This window comes from Carex rostrata, chromosome 30 (assembly GCF_964058835.1).
Source record: "Carex rostrata chromosome 30, lpCarRost1.2, whole genome shotgun sequence".
NCBI lineage: Eukaryota > Viridiplantae > Streptophyta > Magnoliopsida > Poales > Cyperaceae > Carex > Carex rostrata.
Window position 1 is genome coordinate 4,221,842 of NC_135947.1, and position 26,713 is coordinate 4,248,554.

Sequence of the window (26,713 nt, forward strand, 5' to 3'; positions counted from 1 at the left end):
TTTTTTATTGAAATATTAGAAATATTTAATACATTTCTTTGAAAATAGATGGAATATAATATAATTTGATTTATTAGAAAGACTGCGACAAATAATCCGAATCAACATTTTTCAAGGTTGTAAGAAAAATTAATATATTTCTTCGTGTGTTATTGGAAAAGAATAAAAATGCTTGAATTTTGAGTTATTGATCCCGGTTCGAAAATCACTTCTAGGTAAATACAAAAAATATTGTGATCCATTTTTGAAAAAACAAAAAATCTCTAACATAACTATGACAAATTGGATATTAAATAACTTAAATTTTTTTTTTAGATAGAATGATCACAATATTTTTTGTATTTACCTAGAAGTGACTTTTGAACCGAGATTAATAACTCATAATCCAAGCATTTTTATTTTTTTCCAATAACACACAAAAAAAAAATTAATTTTTCTTACAAGCGTGAAAAATTCGGCCTGAAAAATGTTGATCCAGATTATTGTCGCAGTCTTTCGAATAAATCAAATGAGTAAAGCTAGCGTGGGACATGCTCACCAAGAAAGTTTGGTGAGCATAACTCCAAAAGTATATCAGATCGACGTCAAATGTCAAATCCAAACCGTTGAAATCCATGTACTTCATGAGTGATGAATATACATGCAAAATTTTAAAAGTTTCGAGTTTATTTGCTACACGGTCAAGTGGTCAAAGAAATAATAAAAATTGAATATATAAAATAACTTATAATAAAATGTTCATTTCTTTGACCACTTGACCGTGTAGCAAATAAACTCGAAACTTTCAAAATTTTGCATATATATGCATCACTCATGAAGTACATGGATTTCAATGATTTGGATTTGACATTTGACGTCGATCCGATATACTTTTGGAGTTATGCTCACCAAACTTTCTTGGTGAGCATGTCACACGCTAGCTTTACTCAAATCAAATTATATAGTATTTCATCTATTTTCAAAGAAATATATTAAATATTTATAATATTTCAATACAAAAAAAAATTATAAAAAAGTTTGCTTTGTAAAAAAAAAAAAATTTAGAAACCGGTGATAAAATCTGGTAATTTTTTTTTGCCTGTTTTGATCGTTTCAAATTGAAAAAAAAAATATCAGAAAGTTAGTTAAAAACAGGAAAAAAAGATACCGTTTGAACATATTTCGAATTTCGACACAGAGAAGGGTAGTTTTTGAAATTAATTATTAATTTTGGATATTAATAAAAATTTCGACAGACTGTCAGATTTGATTTGGCACCAATATTAAAAAGACTGTACGTTCCACCTTAGGCCGCCGGATTGATCCGGATTCTGATCGGACGGACCAAATGTAAACTCAAAATTTGAGTTACTTTACGGGATCGGATCACTCCGAACGGGCGCTTAGGCTGTCCAAGAAAACTCGGTCGGACCGTAGGATTCAAATAAGACGGTTCAAAATTTCCTATTAGTGAAATGAACAAACATCTTTAGTCCATAGGGGATCCAATCTGAATACTTGAAACTAAAACAGTAAAACCTTACCAGATAGCACGAACAGCATAAACACTGAATAACCCCTAGCTCGAGAGCGCCTCTCATGGAAGCCATGGCCACGACTCAGCTCTTTTCCCCTCTCGCGGCATCCCGTGATTTCTCCAATAGAACCCTACTAAGGAGCGCGCGGAGAGTTTCAGTCAAGGCAATGGCGAAGGGGGAGGGGATTAGCCGCATTAGACGAAGAACTCTCTCTTCGAATTGGGACCTCTTCAGGACGCCTTCTTCTTCCCTAAACCATGAACAGTTTGACACCAATGAAATGCTTCTCAAGCAACGGATTGTCTTTTTGGGATCTCAGGTTTTTGTCTCTCTTTTTCTGTGTAAATTTTGCTTCTTTGGCTTTTACTTGGTTCAATGAGTATGAGCGTAGAATTTTCTGGATTTGATTCAAAAGAATCTTGATTGCATGACTGGGGGGTAATTAAGTGGTTGCATCAAGTTAAAATAAAGCTTTACTTGTGATTTGGTTGCACAATTAAGGATACCAATTAGACTAATGCAGTATCTATCACCAAACGAACACCTTCAACTTTAGAACAGTTTTTTAATTTTATATTTTGTCACATCTCTTCTCATATTGCATGATGAATAGGTGGAGCCTGTGACAGCTGATCTGGTTGTTTCACAACTGTTACTTCTTGATGCAAATGACCCTACAAAGGAAATTAAATTGTTCATAAATTCTCCAGGAGGCTCCATCACAGATGGTATGTTAAAATAGAGGGTAAAATTGGCTTCTAATTTAGAGATTCCTTCTTAATTGACAGTTGCTTTGAATTAAGTAGTTGGGAATTGGCCTAGTAAGGATCAGATCAAAATAGTCTTGATTGCACAATTGAGGTTATGTGAGGTAGAGGTGGGTTAAATTGAGCTTAAATCACATAGAAGAGGGCTGACAGAGGTACAATTGTGGGAGAATGGGCTTCAACTGACAAATTATGCAAACTGCTACTGAATGAATAAAATATTTAGAAATATGTTCTCCATGCACTGGGTAGATTTTGAAAGTTCCTTTTGATCATCATGTGCCAATTAATAATAAAGATATAAGAAAGAAAATTAGTAAATTGTACCTAGTTTCATGCATCAAACTTTTCTTTTAACTATTTTGGAAGCTTAGGATTATATTTGTTTTCTATTATTGTTCACAGCTTATGTCAAATGTTCAGTCTTCGAATGTTATGTGCTACAATTTACTTTCTGCTGAAAAGCATCAATTCATATCCTGCAAAAAAAACATATGAAATATTATTTCTAAGCCTCAGAAAACTTTAATTTCTATTTTTGGTATACCAAGGACAAGGAATAGTAGGGTAGTGAGATTTGGTAAAACAAAATACAATTTCCTGGAATTTAAAAAGAAAATAATGGCATTGTCAACAACAGATCATTTTCTTTGTAGATGTCGTTTGCGGGAATTAATCCAAGGAATAAGAATGTCAAGGCATTATTTAGATGCAGTGATACTAAAAAGTGCATTTTAGTGGATATTAAAGAACTTTGTGGGATTTTCAATTGTTCTATACAAAATACATGAATAATTACATAGATATAGAATTGGATAGTTGAAAAGTATGGCAAAATTTTCATATCAAGCTTATCAATTTATATAACGTGAAGAAAATGGGAAAATTCATAATCAAGCTTGTCATTTTGTATACAAGTATAATTGATGTTTAAAACACTAATTTTGCCATTCCAACATGTTACTGTCCCTGCAATGTAGTGTGTTTTTAAAAACCTGGCCCAGACTTCCTTCTTTACTTATTTTAAGAGAATGAGCGATAAACGTGTGGTGACATAAGAGATTTTAGAGTCCAAAAAAATGTTTATCTTTGGTGTTCTTATCATTTGATGTTTGGGAAGTGTTGCTCTCTCCTTTGTTCTGTTAGATCATATATCCGTCAGTGCAAAATCATTATATTGTCATATTAACTCAAATAATTAGAAAATTACTGGATAATTGGTTCATGAAGTGCTGCTCTCTTTCCTTTTAATGGGATGCACCTTGTCCATCCCATTAATATATTTTTCGGGTGCTTAATATGAAGTCCCAAAGTTGTTGGGTGTTTTTGCAAATATGAGAAATATGTTATTGCAAATAAAGTTGAGTTTTGGAACTATTTTTTTCGCAAAGAGTGTTGGTTTTAATGACAGTGATTTGGTAGGAATGGCCATATATGATGGAATGAAGCTTTGCAGAGCTGACATATCAACTTATTGTATGGGCCTAGCTGCAAATGTTGCTGCATTTATTCTTGCATGCGGGACCCGTGGGAAGAGGTTTTGCATGCCCAATTCTAGGGTTATGATCCAGAAGCCTTTTGGTGTGGTGCGTACTGCTCTTTTAACTCTGCCAATTTTGGATTCAATTTTGACCCCTAAAGCTTAACCTTGTTATTTTGCTCATTAAACATTGTGATTTATACCGTCTCAGTTCAGTTTGACTGGATCTAAAATATAGTGATAGCAATTAGTCAAAAGTATGACAATGACCACTAATGAATTAAGGTAAAAGGAATTGCAACAGTCAAAAAGATGTGTTGAGTAGAAAATGTTATGAAAGAACAGAAAGGTAAAATCCAAAAGTTTTAAAACGTTAAAAGGGCCAATGCTTAACTTATAAAAAAGAACACAGTGAAAGCAGATTGGATAATCTGGCAGCTCAAGAGTTTCCTCTCTTGTTGTTATATTTTTTTTTTACTTAATTTCATTATTTTCTCAACAGAGGTCAAATCAGGGAGTTCATATCAGAGAAATAATGTACGAAACAATGAAAATGATGAAGATCTATTCAATAATTACTGGAAAACCCCAGGACCAGGTTCTTTTGCAAATGTCCTTTTATATACTTCTTTTCCATTCTAAATATTTTCCCATTTACTTGGGTTTAAAAGCTTAAATTTTATATCCAGCCATTATACACAAGCATACCAATCCAAATAATTTAGTGATAACCTGATAATTGTATTTTAAAGATAACCCGATAGATTAACAAATAGATGATGGCTCAATACACGATCAGCACTAAACCTGTCCTACTTTACACCAGTTGGTTACGTGTCATAAAAACTTAAATGTGTGCAAATTGCACCTATATTTTAACATAATTAGCAAGTAATGCTAATACTACCCATACTTTCAATTGAGATCCACCTTCTTGCAAATTATTTGCATATGGTAACTAATTATGTTACTCAAGCAAGGAATGACTAAACTATATTACCTTTTGCAATACTGGTACATATAACCTTAAAATTGAATTGTTTGGACAGTTGGCAATGCAATTTTGGCAGACAAATTCATTTACTTGATTGCAAAATACTATTTTGTTTGCAGATTGAATTGGACGCGGATCATGAGAATTTCATGGACCCTTGGCAAGCAAAGGATTACGGATTGGTGGATGAAGTTATAGATGATGGTAAACCCGGTCTAGTTGCACCTGCGCCAGCCCCCATTGGTCCTCCACAGATCAATGAGTGGGCTTTGAGAAATTTACCCAGACCAGTTAAACCGACGCTGGCCCCTGTTGGGCCTCCTGAGACCAGTGATTTGGGCCTTCAGACATGAAACCCGCACCGATAGTTCGAAGAACTGTGCCAGTTTTCAAGACCGGAGTCAGAGTCAATCAAATCAAATAGTAATTCTAAAAATTGTTTAGGATTTGTGTCATGCATCAATGGTAAATTACCAGTAGAAGGTTCCATCGGAAAAATGTAGGATCATTCTTCTTATTCATCGTATCGTGTATGGTTATAGATTCTGGCAATTAGTGACTTAAGGATCGTTTCTACAGAAACTTTTGATAAGATATTGATTCCTGGATAGGTCTTTAATGGGAGAGTGTTAGCAAGGAATGACTTGAGAATCAAGGAAAAATACTTTCCTGTATTAATGAATATTTTGCTGTGGAGACTACTCACCTTTAAAAATTAAAATATGTGATGTTATAACATGAACTAAAAAGTATTTCATAAATACATACCGACTCAATAAAAATGTAGTGTGCTGAGAGAGGATGAATAAAGGAATCACAAGTGTTATATACCTGTCTTGTATAATTGAGTTATGTGTGAGTATTAATGCATTAGGTAAGTTCAATTAGTTTAATTGATGTATGTTGGAAGCAATAATGTAGCAATAGCAGTAGTTTAATAGAGATATATATGGAGGAATATAAAATAATGTGATGATTAAGTAGTAGTTTGATAAAGGTATTTCAAACTTTTAAGAAGGGAAAAGTATGTCTTTAATTCCTAACGCTCAACTAACCTAGAATGTGTTATTTTCGAAATTAACAAAAGTAATATGTTTATCTACAACTAACAAATTAGTATAAATAACCCTGATGGGAATAATATAAGAGTTTAATAGGGTAGGTCTTAAATTTAATTTTTGTTGTTCGGAATAAAAATTAATTGAGAAAAAAATAATCATTGTCAAGAATCAGACAAAAAATCATAAATTTCACTTTAGTTACAATCAATGCAATTTAAGATGCCGTTAGAAATTTTAGCCAACAGAACAAAAAATTGTTGCTGAAAATAAAAATAAGAAAACGACAAAAATGGAGACTTCGCCATCACCGAGGCATCAAATCATTTCTTATCAAAAACCATCATTTTTTCCTCGCCAAATCGCATCAATCATTTTTTTCTCCGCTGCACTTTCTTTTTCCGATCAGGGAATTCATAAAAACATGAATTCCTTTTTAGTATACTGTATATGTCATATGAGGGAAGACTGAAGAGTCCAAGGGGGGTGATGATATTAAAATAATAAAAAGTTTTATTAACACGATATAATTAAAATATATTACGATATAGATATTTTTATTCTTCATTAAGTATTTTCATTAATTAAAAACTTATTTTCTCTCTATTACCACATAACTTTTTTTTTCTTAAAAGTTATATTTTATAAAGTAAGTTATTTTGTTTAAAATCTATATTTCTGTCATATGTTATTATATGATTTATTTTCTTAGAAGTTAGATTAACATAATAAATATTCTATATTTATTTTCATTAATTGAATATTTAAGATTTTTAAGAAAACTACAACAGTGAATGGTTGTATTATATTATTATAATATATCATATTGTATATATCGATTTTTTTTTATAACTTCACAATTTTTTTAATGATCTACTATAAAAAAATTATTTTCGTCACTCAACGTTTTGTTCATTCTTTGTACAAAAATCACTAAAAAATGACATGATTACTTACATAAAAAAACATATTGAATTTAAGTTATCATAATTAATTTTAACATTGAACTTATGATTAAAATAATAAATTAAAAGTACAACAAAACACTACAATAAAAAATTACATCAATCTTGCTAAAATTAAAAAAAATGTTTGCATTAAACTTAAATTGTCTCGATATACACCGCCCCTGTCACAATGCAAAATCACAAATTTATTTGGCCGTGAGTCGCGAGTTGTTAGCACATAACCTTTAGCACCATAGAATTCATGAACGACACGAAGCAAATCATCACGATTTTTAAACTTCAAATTAAAAGGTTGATTGCTTTCATTTGCACCACTCAAAACTTGATTTTCCATATTTTCTTCCAGTTGGTTAGGAGATTGATCCATCTATTCAATTAACAAATATAAATTAATTACAAAACATCAATAAGCAATTTTAATCAAAATAGACTATAGATAATAAATATCAAAATTAAGAAAAAAATTATAAAGTTTAAAAATTAAAGCAAATTTAAAGCGAGATATGTAATACGATCCAGTAGCCGTCTTCTTTTTTGTAGATAAAAAGTATCAAAATTAAAACGAGTTTATCATAGTACAAAAAAAATTAAATACATACCTTGAATTAATATGGTTCGAGTGGAAATTAATGGATCACTCAGTGCCTAGAATTTCAATTGAATTGATAGTTTTCTTGTAAAATTTGTAGTTATATATATTTTTTATGAGAAAATATGAAGCAGAAAAAGATTACCTCAATATAAAATAAATTAAAAAGGAAAACAATATCTAACAAATATGGAATAATTTAATAAGTGATCACTACATTAATTATATTATGGAAAAATATGGTAATTAGCAAAATATTTAAAGAAGGTTAAAATTGTCTATACATTAAATTTTATTAAAGATGTTGTGTTAATATTAATGTGTGTGGTGTCAATATGCCTATCCGTCCAAGGAGTGTAAACGGACACGGATAATCTGCTCCGTATTCGGAGGTTATCCGAATTTGAATTAAACGGATACGGATAATTTTTGCATATGGTGAAAAAAATAACGGATACAGATAATTTTATGAAGGTGGATATTCGTATCCGTAATTATCCGAATCCGAAATTACTCCCAACGAGCTTTAACTTTACTGGATAGAAGTAATATATTATTTCATAGTCATTTCAGTCTTGATTGTGGTATAAATGATAATACAATATGGTTTTCAATTTAATCTCTTTTTTGCTGGTGATGGTGCTACAATAACGCAATTTATTTTCCTTTTTACTTCTATTTCTTCATTCTCCGTTCTTTTCCATTCAAGACTAGTTCATGAATGTAGTATGTTTTTAGTCTCTGCTAAATTGGTTTTAATCATTGTTTCAAGATAACAACAAGTCACTTTTTTGTATCTTAAAGTGTATAACTCAATTATCCAACAATTATTAGTTTCATGTCCATATTCGAATCCGTATCTGTTGATTATCCACTCTGTATCCTTATCCGTTTAAGGCGGATATAATTTTAAATTTTGATAGTTGTTTACTATACGTATCCGTTCATTGAAAAATGGATACGAATATGGTATTAGCATTATCCGCTCCGTTCATTGAAAAATGGTCCAAAGGGGACCAACTGCCCCCCTTGAATTTTGGAATTTAGTAGAAAAAATAGGTCTTATTTTAGTTTCCCTTCCCCCCAAAATGATCTTGTCCCTCTTTGAGCCATTACAGCGGAAGAATTGAAGAAATGGAAGAGGAAGAAAGCCAGCTGGAAAGCAACTTTCATTTTTCTAATGAGTTACGGACCGGGCTTTAAGAGGCATTTTACTTAAAGCTAACGAGTATTGGATAAAAAATATGTTGAAACTATACAAATTTTTTGGGTCAAAGTGTATGAGTACTGATCTATATGATTCGTGATTTAATATGAAGTATATACCAAGTTAAAGCATGATTTGTTATATAATTTTTTTTGAAATTATTAGCTTCACTTCCTATCTAACTAATCAATTTAAGAAGAACAAATTGTAAATGAAATATTGCTACCTGACTAACTTAATACATTAATTCTGGAATTTACATTGTCAAAATCTATGGTAGCTAAATTATTACGTTGATTGTTTTTTATATCGTACCCGATTAGCTAGTAAATTTAAATCTTATAAGTTATTTGAATCTGATTTCTGTCCCTCCCTCCGGCAGAAATCATGTGTCCCCCGGGTTAGAATCACATCTATCCTCTACAGTGCAAGAGTTTGCACAAATTTTGAAGAAACCTCCTGCATTAAGTGCCAATATTGTCTAAAGTAACATAATATTTCTGTTTAGATCCGGACCATCTGATCAGAATCGTGACCAATTGGTTCAAAGCGGAATGTACAGAATCCCTTTAATATTTGCCAAAGCTGAACGGGTGGGGAGAGGGCGGCGTCCGACGCCCATCGGACCACTTTTGTGTTCGATGGGTTCGCTCACCGTCAGATCTGTTTTAGGATTCGTGCCCGCAATTTTGCGTCTGCTTTAAAATTTGTACACACGAATTCTAAAGTAGATCTGACGGTGAGCGAACTCATCGAACACAAAAGTGGTCCGATGGACGTCGGACGCCCCCCTCTTCCGAATGGGTGACGTGGATCTAAACTCAAATTTTCTGTTACCTCAGGTGATGTGAATTCCATGCATTACAGGTTCGGAAAGGATTGGTTCAAATTTTGATGGAATAGTTTGGATTTAAACTCAAATTGTGAGATAATGTAGAGGATCAGAACTCCGCACCAGCTATCCTATCAACATCGTAAAAATTAAATCTCGTCAAAATGAGCAACAGCAGAGATAAAACTTCACTATCTATTATTTCTCTGTGGTATCTGATTCTGATCTAGTGACATAATTTGTTGTCCCAACTCCCAACCATTTTTTAACTATGAATAATGCATCGTACTGCGAGTCTCCGACCAACAATTTGAAAAAAAATAAAAATAAAGAAGATAAAATTAATGATCACATTGAAGTGACCATGTAAGTAGTAGGAGGATTCGGATTGATGATTCATGTATGTACTCTGTGAGGTAATGCCGTGAGGGCCACGACAACATATTAAAAAGCAAGCTGCGTACTGAGCCGAATGAGCGGTACGGAGTATGAACTCAATGGGACCAGGACCACTGTATGCGCAACTCGACTGTGAATACCATATTTTCATATGAATCGACTGTGAATACCATATTTTCACAGTCGATTCATATGAAAATATGGTATTAAAAAATGAAACAGTCTTAAATATGATTTCTATATAAAAATGTAAATAGAAATCAATATTTATATATTTTTTTTAGTTCTTATCATTTTTAAGATGCATTGAAATTTATTATTTTTCAGATGGTCCAGAATATTCAAATCGATTGATTTTCTATCTATCTTAGAAAATAGGGAAAAAAATAAAAAAAATGTAAAATTTAGTCTCTATGTACATTTTCTTTTAACAATTCACATTGACTTTTTGAACTTTAAAATGAGAAAAATGAATCTATAGCACAGATCGATCCCTAATATGCATTATGGTATATTACCATAACCTCACTCATTTTATTGTATTTTAAAATTAAGCCAACAAAAACAAAAAATAAAATGTTAAGGACAAGTTGTTAGCAATAGCATCTAGATTTGTTGTGCTTGTACTTAATTGCCCAAGTAATTCTTAAAATATTTCTTGGGGATGAGTATACTGACCAGTAATTCTAAAATAATATATTACATATTTTTAGCTGATGAAATAAAGTAAGCGTATATTTCTTCGTTATATTTTATGGTATCACAGATGACCTGTATAGGTGTGTTTATTTTCTTGTTGTTTGTTTGGATTATATATATTGTTTTTTACAAATTTATCGTTATCTCTCATCTCTCATTCTTATTAAGGAGCTTAATGTCTAGATCCTGCAAGGGTCATAATTTACTGTTTTTTTTCGGAATGATGCTCAGCCGTTGAGTTTTCAGATCGCACATAGATAAATTTTTCAAATTATGAGCTTCAACACTTAAGTATGCATTGGTCGCGCCGCATATGATCCTAGTGCCAGTAGACCGCGCACCGCGCCTCTGAACCACGCACGGCACCTGCGGACCGAGCCTATGCATCGCGCACCCTTTTTCTTTTTTTCTGCTGAAGGCGGGATTCGAACCCAGTTGGATTATATTGGTACCAAAATTCTTACCACTACACTAGAGTTCACATGTGTTATCTTGTAGATAAATATAGTATTTAACTATTTTTCTCTACAAATTTGATTTAAATTATCTCTCCTCCTTATTAAGGAGCTTAATGTTTTCTACTACATAATTTGCTCCTATTACTGTGCACGGGTACGATTACTAGTTATTTGTTAATTAACCTTTATTTGTTTGTTGTTGAGGAACATTACAAGTAAAGGTAAAGCATAATCAATTCTGAATTGATAAATATAAGTTTGAAAGGGGAGGTAACACAATTGGCTAGGAAAATGTCCTAGAGTTGTTATACCCAAAGGTCGAGAGTTCGATTCCCCCTCACGAACCTTGGTAGCTACTACCAAGTTTTCAAAAAAAAATTTGATAAATATAAGTAATTGTGTATTTAATATTCATTACAAGTAAAGGTAAAGCATAATCAATTCTAAATTGATAAACATGAAGTAAATGTGTATTTATTATTTAATAGATACAAATACGAATAAATTGTTGAAAAATTTAATTAAGTTTCAAATTTTGAGATTTTATTTAAACTTTCGTTTTGATTATTTATTAAAAATTGAATTCTAAAAACAATTCATTAAGTCTAATTTTGTCCTCTAATGATTTATTTTGTTAGGTTAGGTTAGTGAGGTTTAATGGATTGGCCATCCATTACTCCATCCTAATATTTTTCAATATTGGACCATAGTGACATTATTACAAAAGATCCCGGAAAAGTTTCTAAAGAATTGGGATCTTACTTATAGATTAATTTGATGATGTTATTATATTTTAACATTAAGCCAACAAAAATTAAAAATAAAATTGTCAAGGACAAGCTGTACTTGTCCTTATAATTGTGTGATTTAAATATAATACGATATGATGTTACATCAAAGATTAAAAATACAAATTTTGAGATATGTGGATAATAAATAAAAAAACTACAGTACTGGACGGGATAATTTATTCCGTCCAAGAAATTTTTTTTTCTACTAAGCAAAATTAGTGGAGCACTAATCTGGACGGGATGGTTTATCCCGTCCAGAACACTGTAATTGGACAAGATAAACCATCCCGATCTACCTATATATCGATAAAACCCAAAAGCCATCCCCTTTTTCGATATATATATATTTTTTATTAATAAAAAATTCGGTAGAAAGGGGAGCGGCAAAGACAATACTCTTTGTGTGAGAAGTTGCATATTCAAAACAAATAAAGAAATTTCTTATGAATATTAAATAGTTGAATAGTTTGTCCTTCAATCTTTACTAAAAAAAACTAATTAGGCTATATTTACCAGTAAATTTGTTTAATACTTCTTATGTTTCACACAAAACGATGTATTATAAAATGATTAGTTGTGTATACCAATCCTATTAGAAATAATCGAATCGTAAAATTTCAAGATCAATAAAAGTATTTCATTGATTCACAATCAAAGTATCTAGGTTTTCTTTGCAATTTATGTCTTTGTTTTTTATTTCAAGTACTTAATGACATATCACAGTACCCTCCCAGTCAAGGTTTCAAAAAAAGAGTACTTAATGACACATCATTTCGCAAAAGAACATATCTCTTCAGGCGCTACATCACATCTCTTCATTAAACCGGCACATTAAATAATTTTCATACAAAATTCCAATAAATCTAAAATTTCAAAATAACTAGTTTTCTCATAAAAAATATACAGAGTTTATTATCCCATAGAAAGTCAATATTAAAGCTATGCTCAGATGTGGTAGAGATTTTACTGTTCATGTAAAAAAAAAATTTACTGAACTAAATTTTTTTTTTCCACGGGAACATGGCCTAATGTTTTTCTTCCATTTGCCGTCTAATATGCTATATTAACCTTTTACTTAAAAAGAGGGAAATTGACCAACATGCCCCTTTCTTTCATATCAGAAAGTAGCAGTGATAGTTCTATGAAATATTTTTATGATTGCTTAGCTAGCGTATGTGGAATTCGTATCTCTCCAAGTCTGCATTAACTCAAACCTGTTTACTATTCTACTGGACTGCTGACGGAAACAAGTACAGTTTGTCTGTGACCAGCACATGTACTGTCAATTGTGTGTTGAGATCTAAAACATGAATTGATTGGAGGTGTCTCTTCTTAAAGACTCTGAATCCTCTGCCCTCCTTCTCGGTGCAGGAATTTTTTCCTCCTTCAATCACTGTGTGTGAGGCCGATCACTGTTAAAGGGGGCCGGTCACTTTTAATTTTTGAACTGAGGGTCCACCTCGAACCCACACACAGTGACTCTGGAGGCAGAGAATTCGGTTCCCTTCTTAAATCCATTTAATTTGGAGGCAGGGCCATCGTCGGTCAATTTTATTTTTAATAAAAAAATTTGTAATGTATTTAATGGAGAAAATATGATGAGAAAAATATTTCGATTTTTTATGGAAAAATTGACATTTTGATAATTTAGATGAAATAAGTAAATGTATATTGAATGATCCTTAAAATAGTATACAATATGTTACAAGCTGATTAATTAAGTAAATGAATATTTCTTTATTACTTTTTATGGTATCACACGTGTATAGAGTGTATGGATGTACTTATTTTCTTGTTGTTTGTTTTTAGATTTTAGATTTTGCTAACTTATCATTATTATTTCGCTAATAACATTTACTCGATTGCTGTTGAGTAACATTACAGATACGCACAATCAATTCTAAATGGATACGAACACAATTAATGTTGATTTTTTTATTTATTAAATTTCATATTTTGAGAATTAATTATACTTTCGTGTTGATTATTTTTAAAAAATTGAATTCTAATAATAGTTCATTGTTGAATTCGTATTTATTTGTTACGCTTTATTGCTGAATTCGTTTTGATGGATTTATTTTCTAATAATTTGACTACGAAATCATAAACATATTTCTCTCTCTTTATGCCGTGAAACTATAAACACTCGTGATCTTAAAAGTACGCTTTGATTTTCTATAATTGATGAACTCCTACAACAATTTTGGAACAATGACATAATGAATTCAACAACAAAGCGTAACAATATGAACTTCAAATCATTATTTGTGTTTGTAATCTATGTTTAATTTATTCAATTTAGACTTAATTATTCTAACATACATCATGTAAAATAATAATCCAAGATTTCATCATGTAAAAATATCAATTAAATTATGTAAAAGGAATATAACTAAATTCAAGCCCTTAATAACAATTTTAATGTACGGTTGTAATTCCTTTTATTACCTTGCTTTATTCTTATTATTTACTTTCGCATTAAATTCGAAAGTCTAAAAGAAAAGGAAGTAGAAAGAGTTAGTGGTCACACTTAAAAATTTGTTGAAACTATTTTTACAATATTCACACTATAAATTTCAGTTAATATGAAATTACGTGGTAGTTAAATAATAAATATGAAATTACGTGGTAGTTAAATAATAAATATGAAATTACTCGGTAGTTAAATAATAAATATGAAATTACGTGGTAGTTAAATAATAAATATGGATCAAGTTATTTTAAGAAATCACCGTCTTCTATGTTTCAAAATTACTTTTAAGTATATAAAAGAGGATGGAGACGGATGAAATCCTTATTTGTAAACTCTAGCCATCATTTACAAATCCAGAGAAAGAGGGAAGAAACCTTAAGAGGATCATCTTCTTTGAGGTAACACATTTTTTTTCACTTCATCTAACTTTTTCACGAACTGAACCCCACCAATCTTTTTTTTTAATTATTTAGTTTTGCATTTATCTTTTAACATATATAATAAGATCATTTTCATTTTCCTTCTCTTTTAATCTCCTTTTGACATTTCTTTTTGTAAATTAAAAAAAAGGGCACAATTTGGGTCCCAAGTTTTATGTGTGATATAATTATGAATTATGTACTGTTATGTATGACTGTTCCAATTGAGTGATCAATTAGTATTAATGATACTTGACAATTTATGTATTGTGATCTATAAATGTGTAGATCTATACGGGAAGAGCTCAAATTATTGATGGACTGATTGCGACACTTGCAGTGCAATTAAGAATAACTACTAAATCTAGTTAAATATGAAAAGTCGGTTCTCGTCTAAATTTGCACATCTAAATCAAGTTTGTCAAAATTATACTTTTTTATATAAGTGGATTGATCCCCAAAGCACAGGATATCATAATTACAACACATGATCTGAACAACGGTTATTATACAGATTCGTGACCTTCTCATCCTTCTTTTATCATCTAAGAAATTAAAGAAATGAGAGATCCATTAAAAAAGTTGGAGACTGATGTCTCAAGAGCAAAGTCCTGGGATACCTATTCTCCCGACAACTATGAACGACAAGAAAGGCTTTTGCTGTTGAGTCTAGTCTTGTGCTCATGGAGACATTAATGATATATGTTAGAATTGACATATTTTATGGGAACATTTATGGAATTAGGTATTAAGTTCCGCACATTAGATTTATGTTTTATAACTCGATTTTGCCGTAGATGGTTCTTAGGATTAAGATGAGAAACTGTTTTTCCTTCTCCATAGTGTTAGTGTTAAACCTCTATATGAGATGTAATAGTTAGGGGTGTCAATGGGTACGATACGGGGAGGGTGGTACCATTTTCATACCCATACCCACTAAGAATTGACCTTACCCATACCCTACCCATATTCGTTAAGAATTTGTCTTACCCTACCCTACCCATACCCGTTATGATTAACGGGTAACGAAACGGTAGTGGGCGAATAACGAAAATACTAATATAATGGTTTGGACAGCATAGGGTCAATTTTGTCACTTGTTACATTTTTTATTTTAACATTTCATTCCATCTCATTCAATTATTAAATATATATATTCATAGTATAACCTTGAGAAAGCTGACATGCAATGCAAAATTCAGACGCTAACACCTGAGCTGACATTAATGGATTACTTATTTGAACCAAATAATACATTATTGTCAGAAAATAAGGTGAGGATTACTTATCTGGACCAAACAATACATTATTGCCAGAAAATAAGGTGAGGATATATTTTATTTGAAATATGGAATATTTTTATTTGTAGAATTGAGAAAAAGGTAATAACGATGAATAAGGAAGAAAACAAGAAAATGAATTCGTTGATATATATGTCTCCAGCGTTGATATAGGCATACAACAATATGAAAAGAAGAAAAATAAATAAATTGGATATAATATTGGTATATTTATATATAATATATTTCATATAATTACCCGTTACCCAACGGGTACGAAATAACCTTTACCCGTACCCATATCCGTTTATCTAACGAAAAAAAATCTTTACTCATACCCAACAAACTAACGAAAAAAAAATCTTACCCATACCCGTCTTATCGAATACGATACAGGTAGGGTAAACGGGTAAATGGGTGTCATTGACACCCCTAGTAATAGTTTGATCTCTTGAGGTATAATTGTTTGACTTTTCCAACCGTCAGTGATGAAATACGTAAATAAATATTTATTTATTGCATTCTATGGTATCGCACACGTATAAAATGTACTTATTTTCTCGTTGTTTGCTTGATTTTTTATTTTACAAATTTATCATTATTATATCGTTAAGTAACATTTATTCGTCTGTTGTTGAGTAACATTACAAGTAAAGGTAATCAATTCTAAACGGAAAGGACGAAGTTGTCTGCGTCTTTTTAATATTTAATGGATATAAATACGAATACATTTTTTAAAATTTTAATTAAATTCCATATCTTGAGCTTTTTATTTAACCCTTTGTTTTGATTATTTATTAAAAATTGAATTATAAAATAATTAATTAATTCTTACCCTGTCCTCTAATGATTTATTTTGTTAGATTAGACCCATTATGCCATATTTTCCATGCTAATATTTTTTTCTAAGAATTTGATTATGAATTGATAAACATTGTTCTCTTTCCTTGTGCCATGAAACCATCATTTCATTCAATGCCATTTGCTGTAATAAATTCCTTTAATTTATTATTACAAAAGATCCGTTGGATAACATCAGTTTTACTTGGTCAATATAGGACCACAGTGCATCTAGTATCCTAAATTGCCGACATTTTTATTTTTACCCAATTAAAAAATTATTTTAATAATAATAACCAAGGTTTATCAAAAATTTTAAAAATACCCAACCCGTGAAATTTTTTCACGGGTTGGAATTTTAATTCCCACCCGTGGAAAAATTCCACGGGCCAAACTTTTTTTTTTTTTTTTTTTTTAAAAACAGAAATTTGTATTTTTTTTTTGTATTGAAATATTAGAAATATTGGATATATTTCTTTGAAAATAGATGGAATACAATATAATTTGATTTATTAGAAAAACTGCAACAAATAACCCGGATCAATATTTTTCAGGTCGGATTTTTCGCGGCGGTAAGAAAAATTAATATATTTCTTTATGTGTTATTGGAAAAAAATAAAAATGCTTAGATTCCGAGTTATTGATCCCGGTTCAAAAGTCACTTCTATGTAATCTAGAAAATATTATGATATTTCTAGTACATTTAATTTATTAAAATTTTTATCTATTTTGAGAATTATTTTTGAATAATAATCATTAAATAAATTAAAGTTTTTGTTTTTTTTTCAAAATAGATATAACTTTTAATAAATTAAATGTACTAGAAAGATCATAATATTTTCTAGATTACATAGAAGTGACTTTTAAACCGGGATCAATAACTCGGAATCTAAGCATTTTTATTTTTTTTCCAATAACACATAAAGAAATATATTAATTTTTCTTACAGCCGCGAAAAATCCGACCTGAAAAATATTGATCCGGGTTATTTGTTGCAGTCTTTCTAATAAATCAAATTATATTGTATTCCATCTATTTTCAAAGAAATATATCCAATATTTCTAATATTTCAATACAAAAAATAAAAAATAAATACAAATTTCTGTTTTTTTAAAAAAAAAAAGAAAAAAAGTTGGGCCCGTGGAATTTTTTCACGGTGGGAATTAAAATTCCAACCCGTGGAAAAATTCCATGGGTTGGGTATTTTTAAATTTTTTTATAAACCTTGGTTATTATTATTAAAATAATTTTTTAATTGGGTAAAAATAAAAATATCGGCCTAAATTCTATGATTCTCTAAATAAATAAATAAACAAATATAATATGTAAGTTCTCTGAAAGAAACTCAGAAATAGTTTTTTTTTTTGGTTTAAAGCCCTTGGGCGACTCAGAAATAGTTAGAAGAATATACATATAATGCACAAATATTTTTTTTGAACTATTGTTACAATTAAATTTAAATTCGCTCATTGAAAAATGCATAAGTTGTAGAGTAGAAGCCGAAATATTCTAAAAGGAGATCGTCTAACAAAATTTGTTATTATTATTATTTGTATTCTAATCTCTATATAATTTATTTAATTTAGACTTAATTCTTCTAACACACATCATTTTTTTAATAAGCTTCTAACACTCATCATGTCAAATAATAATCCTAGATATGTCCTTTTACATGATGACAACTGGTTGAGTATGAATCCGATAATCTCTAGTGTCATTGAATATCACTAAATTCTAAGTCCTTTACAAGTTAATGTACGGTTCTAATGTAATTCCTTTATTACCTTGCTCTATTCTTATTTACTTTCGAATTTTCTAAAAGAAAAAAAAAGGACGAAAATAGAAAGAGTATTGGTCATGTACAATAATTTGTTGAAGCTAGGGTTCAAATGCCTCCATGTTTTTGTGCTTCCATCTCTCTCCATCATTTTCAAAGTTCAAACAGTCGATCCGAACCGCTCAACCTAACCTCCATACTAAAATATGTTTGGAGACCAAATTTTATATTCTTAGGAATTTTTTTACTATTTTTTTAGATAGGTAAAAAAATATTATTTTTAGATGGTTCAGATTTACTAATTTTGTACCTATCTAAGAAAATAGTAAAAAAATTTCTAAAAATATAAAATTTGGTCTCCAAACATATTTTAGTAAATTCAAAACAAAAAAAGAAATTGATAAAGAAACTTATAAAACACAGAGGACCATAAAATCTTCGTCAGGTTGAATCATCAATTTTCATGATGTCGAAATGTCGGCTTTCGTTTAACTCAAGAGTTATTTTATTTAGTTTTGGTCTCATACGGTCAGAACTCTATAGTCTTCTCTGTGTCTACATTATCTTCCAAAAAGGTGATACACGTTGGAGCGCAGAGTGAATTTTGGTAACATATTTATTGTGCACGGAGCATTTAGAAGTCTTGAAAATTACAGATATACGGGACCCACAGTACAGTTCCGTATATCTTCAAAAGCATGGTCTTGTTGTAGTCAATAATCAGACTCATCGGAGTTTCACTTTCTCCCTTCCCGATAGAATTACACTAAAGATCAAAGCTGGAAACACCCAGCTTACCTGAGAGGATACGGATTCTCAAATCTAAGGGGAGGGGTCAGAACTGATCCGTGGGTCCTGGTAAGTATGGAACGATTGCTTATTGTTAAATGTTCTACCAGTTGGCGCGGACCAAGTTCAACCAAAATACACGGAATTATCACCAGAAATAAAAGAAAACAACACATGTTTCGTCCGAAAATTCGCATAATTTTAATAAAAATTCGCCCTCTTTTCTCTCTCTCCGTCATTCATCTCTCTCCTGGCTCTCACCAAACCCTTCTCTATTTCTCTCCTAATCCTAATTTTATAAGAGATTCGCTTTGCTTTTCTCTCCGATCTCCTCTCAAATTCGGGGAGATCGGAGCTTTAACGAGGCGCGTAAAATCAATTCGTTGCTTTCTTGTCAGGCAAATTCTGGATTTGGGGTGTTTTGTCCTTTGATTAACCTCCAGGCAATGATCTGTTGCTTAGCGTTTTGTAGTTGTTTATATTTTGTTTCTTCCTTTCGAGTTGGATACCTATGTGTTTACTTTTGACGGGTGAAAAGGTATATTTACATGTGCATTTATAAACAGGAGATAATAGTTTGGTTTGGGTATTAGGTGGCATTGATGCTATTACACAAAATTATGCCAGGCATGGTCTGATTATGCCTTGTTTTGAGTTTTGGGGCTTAGATTGTCTGAAAATATTACATATTAGGAAATTGAGATATAGAGTCTGAAATTATCTGTCTATTCTTGTAAATTAAGAAAGTAGTACAATTTTGGCGATGATTTTTTTCCTACTAAAACTTCATCGTTTTAGTTAAAATCTGTCAGAAATTATATACAAATGAAAATACAGTCCGCGGAGGAAATCTCTGTTATCTTATGTGAAGGTACAGATTTAGTCGTTGATCGGGAGTTAATTTACTGGAAGTTAGCTTCATTACTTCTAATGAGACACTTACCTCAACAACAAAGTAGATTTCTTTTAGAAACTTGGTTTTTTGTATTAATTCATGTATAATTTCTTTTATATGTAGACAATCGAGGAACTCTTAAGTGAGAGAAAGGTATTTGGTGAACTCTTAAGCGAGAAAAAGATAATCGGTGAACTCTTAAGCGAGAAGAAGGTTGGATCATTTCGAATAGGTTGCGCATGCTCTTATAAGCAAGATCAGGTTAACTTGGTAACCTACTTTTGTTTTTCTATCTTCCACTTTTTACCTTTTTACAAATAAATCCAGGTAAGGGGTTCATGTACAGTTCATGTAAATATTTGGCATAAATTAATCCATTGACATTCCTCAGACCAACTGTTACTTACCAGAACTCATCTACTATCAACTTCCATTTTTTTTTGGGTGCCTTTCTAACATGTTTTGTTATACCATCCAAAAGTAAATCGAGGCTTAAAAAATAATGCTTACCCACACTAGGCAAGTCAGTCTAACATGTCTTGATCGATGACTAATTTAGCAACTCAGCACAAACAATTATTGCATTGTTGGATTAATTAATATTAATACTTTCAATTCTAACTTTTCATCCCCTCGTCAGTTGCCATCCAAACTATCAAATATATCTAATTTTACTTCCCTCACTTTTTGAAACAGGTTTTCTTTAATATACAGTCTCTAAGCAGATCTGGTGAAATGACACCCAGAAATATAATTAGTATGCAACCCCAATTTGATGAGCTAGAACCAGATCAAGGTCCTGTGCAGTTCAGCTTTGTTCCGACCTGTCAACAGCTTGTGAATGTCAACATGGGGCCCGCTGCAGGTTTCTACAATCCTTGCTTGGCTCCTGGACCTAGTTCATGCAGGTACATACCTGGGTATGTCTACCCGGCTTATGTGAACCAGACGTACCAGCTTCCTGGTACCCCCTGGGACTATGTCAATGCCATGCCTAGCTTGGGTAAGCATTATTCTTCTGCTTCCCTTTCTCTTCTTGGTACCTAATCTAAATAGCATGCGAATAATATCCCTAGAATCACGTTCAATTAAAGAATGGAAAAGATGAGAAGTGACCAAACATATAATTGGTGTTAAAAGAGTGAGGCTATGGTAATATGCATGTTACGGATTGACCCGTGCTATGGATCCATATCTCTATTTTCAAAGTTTAAATATTTGATCCAAACCGTTAAGCATGATCTCCATAAGAAAATGTATTTGTAGACCAAGTTTTACATTTTTTAGAATTTTTTTTACTATTAGTTTATTCAGTCACTGATTTTCGGTGGTCCAGAATTTTCAAATCAAGTGATTTTCCACCTATCTAAAAAAATAGTAAAAAAAATTCTAAATAATATAAAATTTGATCTGCAATTACATTTTAATATGAAGAAAATGTTGAACTGTTCAGATCGACAGTTTGGACTTTAAAAACGGAGATAAGAGTTCATAGCACGGGCAGTTGTGTAATATGCATATTACCATGGTCTCACTTGTGTTTAAATGCAAGTTATAAAAATGCTTGGTGTTATTTGTTAATATGATAAAGAGTTGGGTGTAATATGCAAAAAGTAGCAATGCTAAGAGTTCGTTGGCCCCTCTAATAGTAAATTCAGGAGCATATCCCTACTACCCTCAGCCAATGGTGCCAGCACATCCTCCTCCCGCACAAATGCAAGCACCTTACCCTCATCCAATGAACAATCCACATGGCGCTGTTCTAGGCCACCCCTCTAATAGTCAATTCAGGATCCCATCCTTTCAGCCGCCACCTCAGCACCCTCTGCATGCTGGTTTTAACCGCCGAAGGGTCCGAGTTGTACAATCTGAGGTAAAGTGCTGACTTATTTATTGAATTGTTTGTTTTTTGCAGATTACACCCAATAATTCACCATATTTGCAGGTAGCGCCTTGTTTTTTGGTTGCATGAAATTATTTTACTTCTATGATTGAAAAGTATGGCTTCGGGTTAAATCTTGACCGAAACCTCAACAAGCTATCTTTTCTTCTTTTTACCATGCAGATTGTTTTGAATATGTTGACTTTAATTTCTCATAAAAAAGTTTGCAAGTGAGTTTATTGAGGTAAAATAACAGCCTAAACACTATTTATGATTTGAGAATTTGAGTATCAGCCTAGTGTAAAAAATAAAAACAATGAAATTAGACGGGGAAGAATATTCTTACAGGTGGGACCTCAATAAGAAACATCTAAGTGAATAGGCTGAATATACCGGGCCTTTGTATTATTTAATAATTATTTTCCTTTTAATTGTTAGTTGAAGGACAAAATGTTTCAATGGGTCTGTAGGCAAGGACAGGATTGTTTGAGGCACATAGTTCATTCTTATATTTTTAGATTTTCTAATAGCAAAAAATACAAAGGATTAAATTACGTAAAATGATACCAGCATAATTACTTGACATAGTAATAATTTTTTTGATAGTACAAAACAACCTTCTATAGAAAAGAATATGAGTTTCTGATCCGATTTGACCGATTTTGACTGATTCACCCGATTCCGATTCCATGGTTGAGTGACCAATCCCGATTCCGATTCCTATTTTACGAACCATGGTTCTGTCATTTCATTAATTTCTTTGATTGTGTCCAAACAGGTTCAGATTAGGTTCTATTTCCTTCTCAATAGAATATCATGTATTTCCAATATGGGGGATTTAATGTAACATTCAATACAATTTCGCTTTTTTTAAGTTACACAAGCTTAGATGATATGACGGGTGAAAATAATTTCATTAAGTATGTCTGTCTGTCCAAGACAGATGAATAACACATCTGCATCATGCACATAGTTTGTGGAGTCTTTTTGTCTTTTAAAGACTGAAGTTTATACTTTTTCTGAAAACACATGGTATTGTTGAGAATTTGACTTCTTACAATGATTATATTTGTAATTACATAGTTCACTATGTACAGAAACAGAAATTATAATATTGCATGTTAAGTTTGCTCAGAATTGGTTATTTTCAACATATACCAATTTTATTTTGAAGTCTGAATACTGTTTCACAAGTCCTACCGCATAAATTATATGCGATAATGTCTCAGGGTAAATTGATTTTGTCTACACTCCACAGTGAAAATATGAATAAACTCTGTCCTTAAGAGATGAATAACACATGCATCATGCATATAGTTGGTGGATTCTCTGTCTTTTAGAGACTATAAAGTTTCTACTTTTTCTGAAAACACATGATATTGTTGGGAATTTGAATTCTTTCCATGATTACATTTGTACGAAAACAGAAAACAGTCACTGATTACGAAAACAGCCAAACAGTCACATGATATAGTTGGTGAATTCTTTCCATGGCTCACTATGTACGAAAACAGAAACTGTAATATCGCATGCTACGTTTGCTCAGAGTTGGTTATTTTCAATATAGAACAATTTAATTTTGAAGTCCGAATACTGTTTTACAAGTCCTGCCGCAAAAAACATATGCGATAAATTCTCAGGGTAATTTTTTTTTTTTTTATTAAATTTGATTTTGTCTAGACTTAACAGTGAAAATATGAACAAACTCTGTCCTTAATTTACGTTGTCAGTCATCCATCTCTGTTTGGCTGTCTAATGATGTGGAGAAAATTATTCCAATTGTGAAATAACAAATTTAGTCCTGAAGACCCTGTTATAAGCAATTAGAATATATGAGTGATGGGTTTGTGACTTTGTGCTAACTCCTGTTATATTGCTCTTTTCCTCTGTCTTCTTTATGACAGAGATGTTAATTGAAAATATTAATGTTTTTCTAGGTTCAAATAGCTTTTGATTATGAAAGAATTATTATCAAAGTATAACTATGACTACTTTGGTATGTTGTAAAATTTAAATTGTTAGAGTTCAAACTATATGATGTACTTGTTGTAATTCTTATAAAATGGGTATTGGTAGAAAGTATATAATAGGACTTTCACAAATCTATTTTATTTTCTTTGAGTTTAATTTAAAATTTATTGAATAGCATGAACTGGTGAATCCAATTGAAATTGTCCACTTGGTTTGTGTTTTCCTAATTTTATTACCACTTTAAATGTATAAGAATATTTTTACTTTTTATTAACACCTAATTAAAATATATCTAGCAAAATCTTGTGATTTTTTAAGAATAATTTTGATAATTCTCAAAGGTTAGATATATTTGATTCATTCGTTCATTATGGATGGATTTATGATGTTGAAAAAAAGCGTTCAAATAAAAATATTATGGAAGTTCCTCTCTTATAAATGAATTATTTAAGGAACTTCCATGATGACAATCAGATAAGGTTAATTCTTTTTATTCTTCATGGGAAAAAAGGAAGAAAAAAAATATAGCCTTTTTTTCTTACAAATGAACAAATGAAAAAATATCCATAATAATAATAATTAGATAAGATTAATTTCAAATAATAACTTGGTAAGAAAGTTTGTACTCTCTGAACTGATGATGAAAAGACAAATTCAGGATGAATATCTTTTCCTGTTATTGGTAAACAGAAAGACAGAATGAAAGATTGAAAGTCAAAGTTCTTGTGATCCAAAACCTGAATAGAAAAAAATTGAGTTGAAACGTGATATGACCTTTTTCCACGAAAGAACTGATGTTTCCTTGATTGGTGCAGAACAATGCTTTTCTTGATATGTCAAGAGTGAATGAAATGGAAAATGCTGCTGATGAACTCAGGGACATGCGCTTGGACATTGATGGAATGAGCTATGAGGTAAATTTTAAGTTTATTTTACCTTGTTGTATTTTGTTGTGTACAAAGGAATGGAGAAGTGAAAGGAGAAGAGAATAAAAGACCATCCTCATTTTTCTTTGAAGCAATAGAAGGAAAATCAATTATATCATATGAAACAATAGTACTGTTGTCTGAAATTTTTTCAAGCATGCTATGGATTTTGGTATGATTTCTACATACTGCACTACCTAGATCTCTCAGATGTGTAAAGTAGTATATTTTATGTAAATAAATGAGAAAAAGAGGTAGGTGTTTTGCTCTTTTGCAAGCAACGTGGCATCTGCATGCCACTGAACAAAAACCTACTAGTATTTCTATGGAAATTGGTATAGAGTTTATGCAATTATGTCTCAATCAAAAATTATTAACGAACTCAAATGCAGAATGTTTCAGGCAATAGTCTCGTACCTTGATGAACATGTTTTCTTGTTACCTTGTCTCATAACTCAACAAGGCTCATACAGGAGTATAGAAGGTTGGATGGCATTTCAATCTCTTTGCCAACTCTTGACATCAGCAAAATCTAGTGTTTGGCTATATCCGCATAGCGAAAATTTAAGTGTGATTTGACAAGAGGAAAACAAGGGCGGATATGACATCTTACTGGAAAACGTTATTTCTATGTAAAAGTTGCCATTCAAGTAATTAAACCCTGTAATTTTGCTGTTTTATTCAGGAGCTACTGGACTTGGAGGCAAGGATCGGAGATGTGAAAACTGGCTTGAGCAAGGATTTTATTTTAAATAATTTGAGAACTCACTTACATAAAGTTGGAGTGTCTTCTGATTCTGATGCTTCATGGAACGACACTTGCATCATATGCCAGGTTTTCTTTATTCTATTTTTATGATTGGAACAAATGTTTTAGGTTTTGCAAGCACTGACTTACCGACTTCCATTTTATCTGTTGTATATGTATAAATGTGACCCTTTTGACTTTCCCTATTGGTATCTAACACGCTTCAACCAAAATTGTGATACAGATCAAATTTTTTCAATGTAGTGACCTATATTATGTGCATTTTACATGACGTGTTTATTTATGCTTCCCTATTGGTGTATAGTATGCTTTTGATTCTGTGACTGAAAGGGAAATATGACTATGGTAGTTTCATGTTAGGACTAAAATGGAAATATGACTTACGGTAATTTCATGTTAGGACTAAATTACATAATGGGATGGTCCTTCATTTGGTGGTATTCACATTTTGGGTCCATAAATGGAAAAAAGTATTCTAGTTCAGCATAGTTACTAGCCAATGTTGATACACTAGAGATTGTAGCTTAATTCCTTGTCATGCAACAATGTTAATTACATTAATTTTGTATTGTTTTGTAGGGGGGCTATGATGCGAAAGACTGTATTGGAACCCTAGATTGTGGGCACATGTACCACTCTGATTGCATCAAGGAATGGTTGGTGCTAAAGAACGTATGCCCCATATGCAAAAAAGTGGCTCTATCAACAGATAGAAGAGATGGCTAGAGAGGGAGAGGGAGAGGGAGAGTGAGAGAGTTTCACTCTTTTTTTTTAATTTATAAAAAACATCCTCCTAAATTTTGTAAATAACTATGGCGGATGTTGGCCTCCTAACATTTTATTCGTCCTCTTTGTTGTTTAGTATGTCTAAACAAAATATTGTACAGGTACAGTTTTATGTTGCCTTTCAAATGTAGAGATGTTCATGACCCG

General features: G+C 31.4%; 2 protein-coding genes across 8 annotated transcripts; both read left to right on the forward strand.

Moving 5' to 3' along the window:
• The first annotated feature begins 1,506 nt into the window (after positions 1-1,506).
• On the forward strand, positions 1,507-5,222 carry LOC144547099 (ATP-dependent Clp protease proteolytic subunit 3, chloroplastic-like). Its single transcript, XM_078295707.1, has 5 exons — positions 1,507-1,836; positions 2,131-2,245; positions 3,707-3,870; positions 4,267-4,362; positions 4,878-5,222. Exons 1-5 carry the CDS (start codon positions 1,579-1,581, stop codon positions 5,109-5,111), a joined length of 867 nt encoding a protein of 288 aa, XP_078151833.1. The 5' UTR covers positions 1,507-1,578; the 3' UTR covers positions 5,112-5,222.
• Positions 5,223-19,522: 14,300 nt separating this feature from the next.
• On the forward strand, positions 19,523-26,711 carry LOC144546710 (putative E3 ubiquitin-protein ligase ZFP1). 7 transcript variants are annotated; one of them, XM_078295249.1, is made up of 7 exons: positions 19,523-19,875; positions 20,356-20,502; positions 20,929-21,235; positions 21,882-22,105; positions 24,901-24,999; positions 25,697-25,846; positions 26,360-26,711. In XM_078295249.1, exons 1-7 carry the CDS (start codon positions 19,849-19,851, stop codon positions 26,504-26,506), a joined length of 1,101 nt encoding a protein of 366 aa, XP_078151375.1. In that variant the 5' UTR covers positions 19,523-19,848; the 3' UTR covers positions 26,507-26,711. The 7 variants fall into 7 exon arrangements, with proteins under 7 accessions (XP_078151375.1, XP_078151381.1, XP_078151377.1 ...); XM_078295255.1 differs by having other exon boundaries at positions 19,523-19,780; XM_078295251.1 differs by having other exon boundaries at positions 19,534-19,875; positions 21,891-22,105.
• Positions 26,712-26,713: the final 2 nt, after the last annotated feature.

What these genes read in the sequence shown, in the direction of transcription:
- LOC144547099 (XM_078295707.1), top strand. Translation starts at nt 1,579, where the DNA reads ATGGAAGCCATGGCCACGACTCAGCTCTTTTCCCCTCTCGCGGCATCC. An exon ending in TCCAGAAGCCTTTTGGTGTG is followed by an intron (nt 3,871 to 4,266) that starts GTGCGTACTGCT and finishes TTTTCTCAACAG; the next exon opens with AGGTCAAATCAGGGAGTTCA. An exon ending in CTGGAAAACCCCAGGACCAG is followed by an intron (nt 4,363 to 4,877) that starts GTTCTTTTGCAA and finishes TTTTGTTTGCAG; the next exon opens with ATTGAATTGGACGCGGATCA.
- LOC144546710 (XM_078295249.1), top strand. Translation starts at nt 19,849, where the DNA reads ATGTGTTTACTTTTGACGGGTGAAAAG. An exon ending in TACTTTTGACGGGTGAAAAG is followed by an intron (nt 19,876 to 20,355) that starts GTATATTTACAT and finishes TTTTATATGTAG; the next exon opens with ACAATCGAGGAACTCTTAAG. An exon ending in TTGATGGAATGAGCTATGAG is followed by an intron (nt 25,000 to 25,696) that starts GTAAATTTTAAG and finishes TGTTTTATTCAG; the next exon opens with GAGCTACTGGACTTGGAGGC.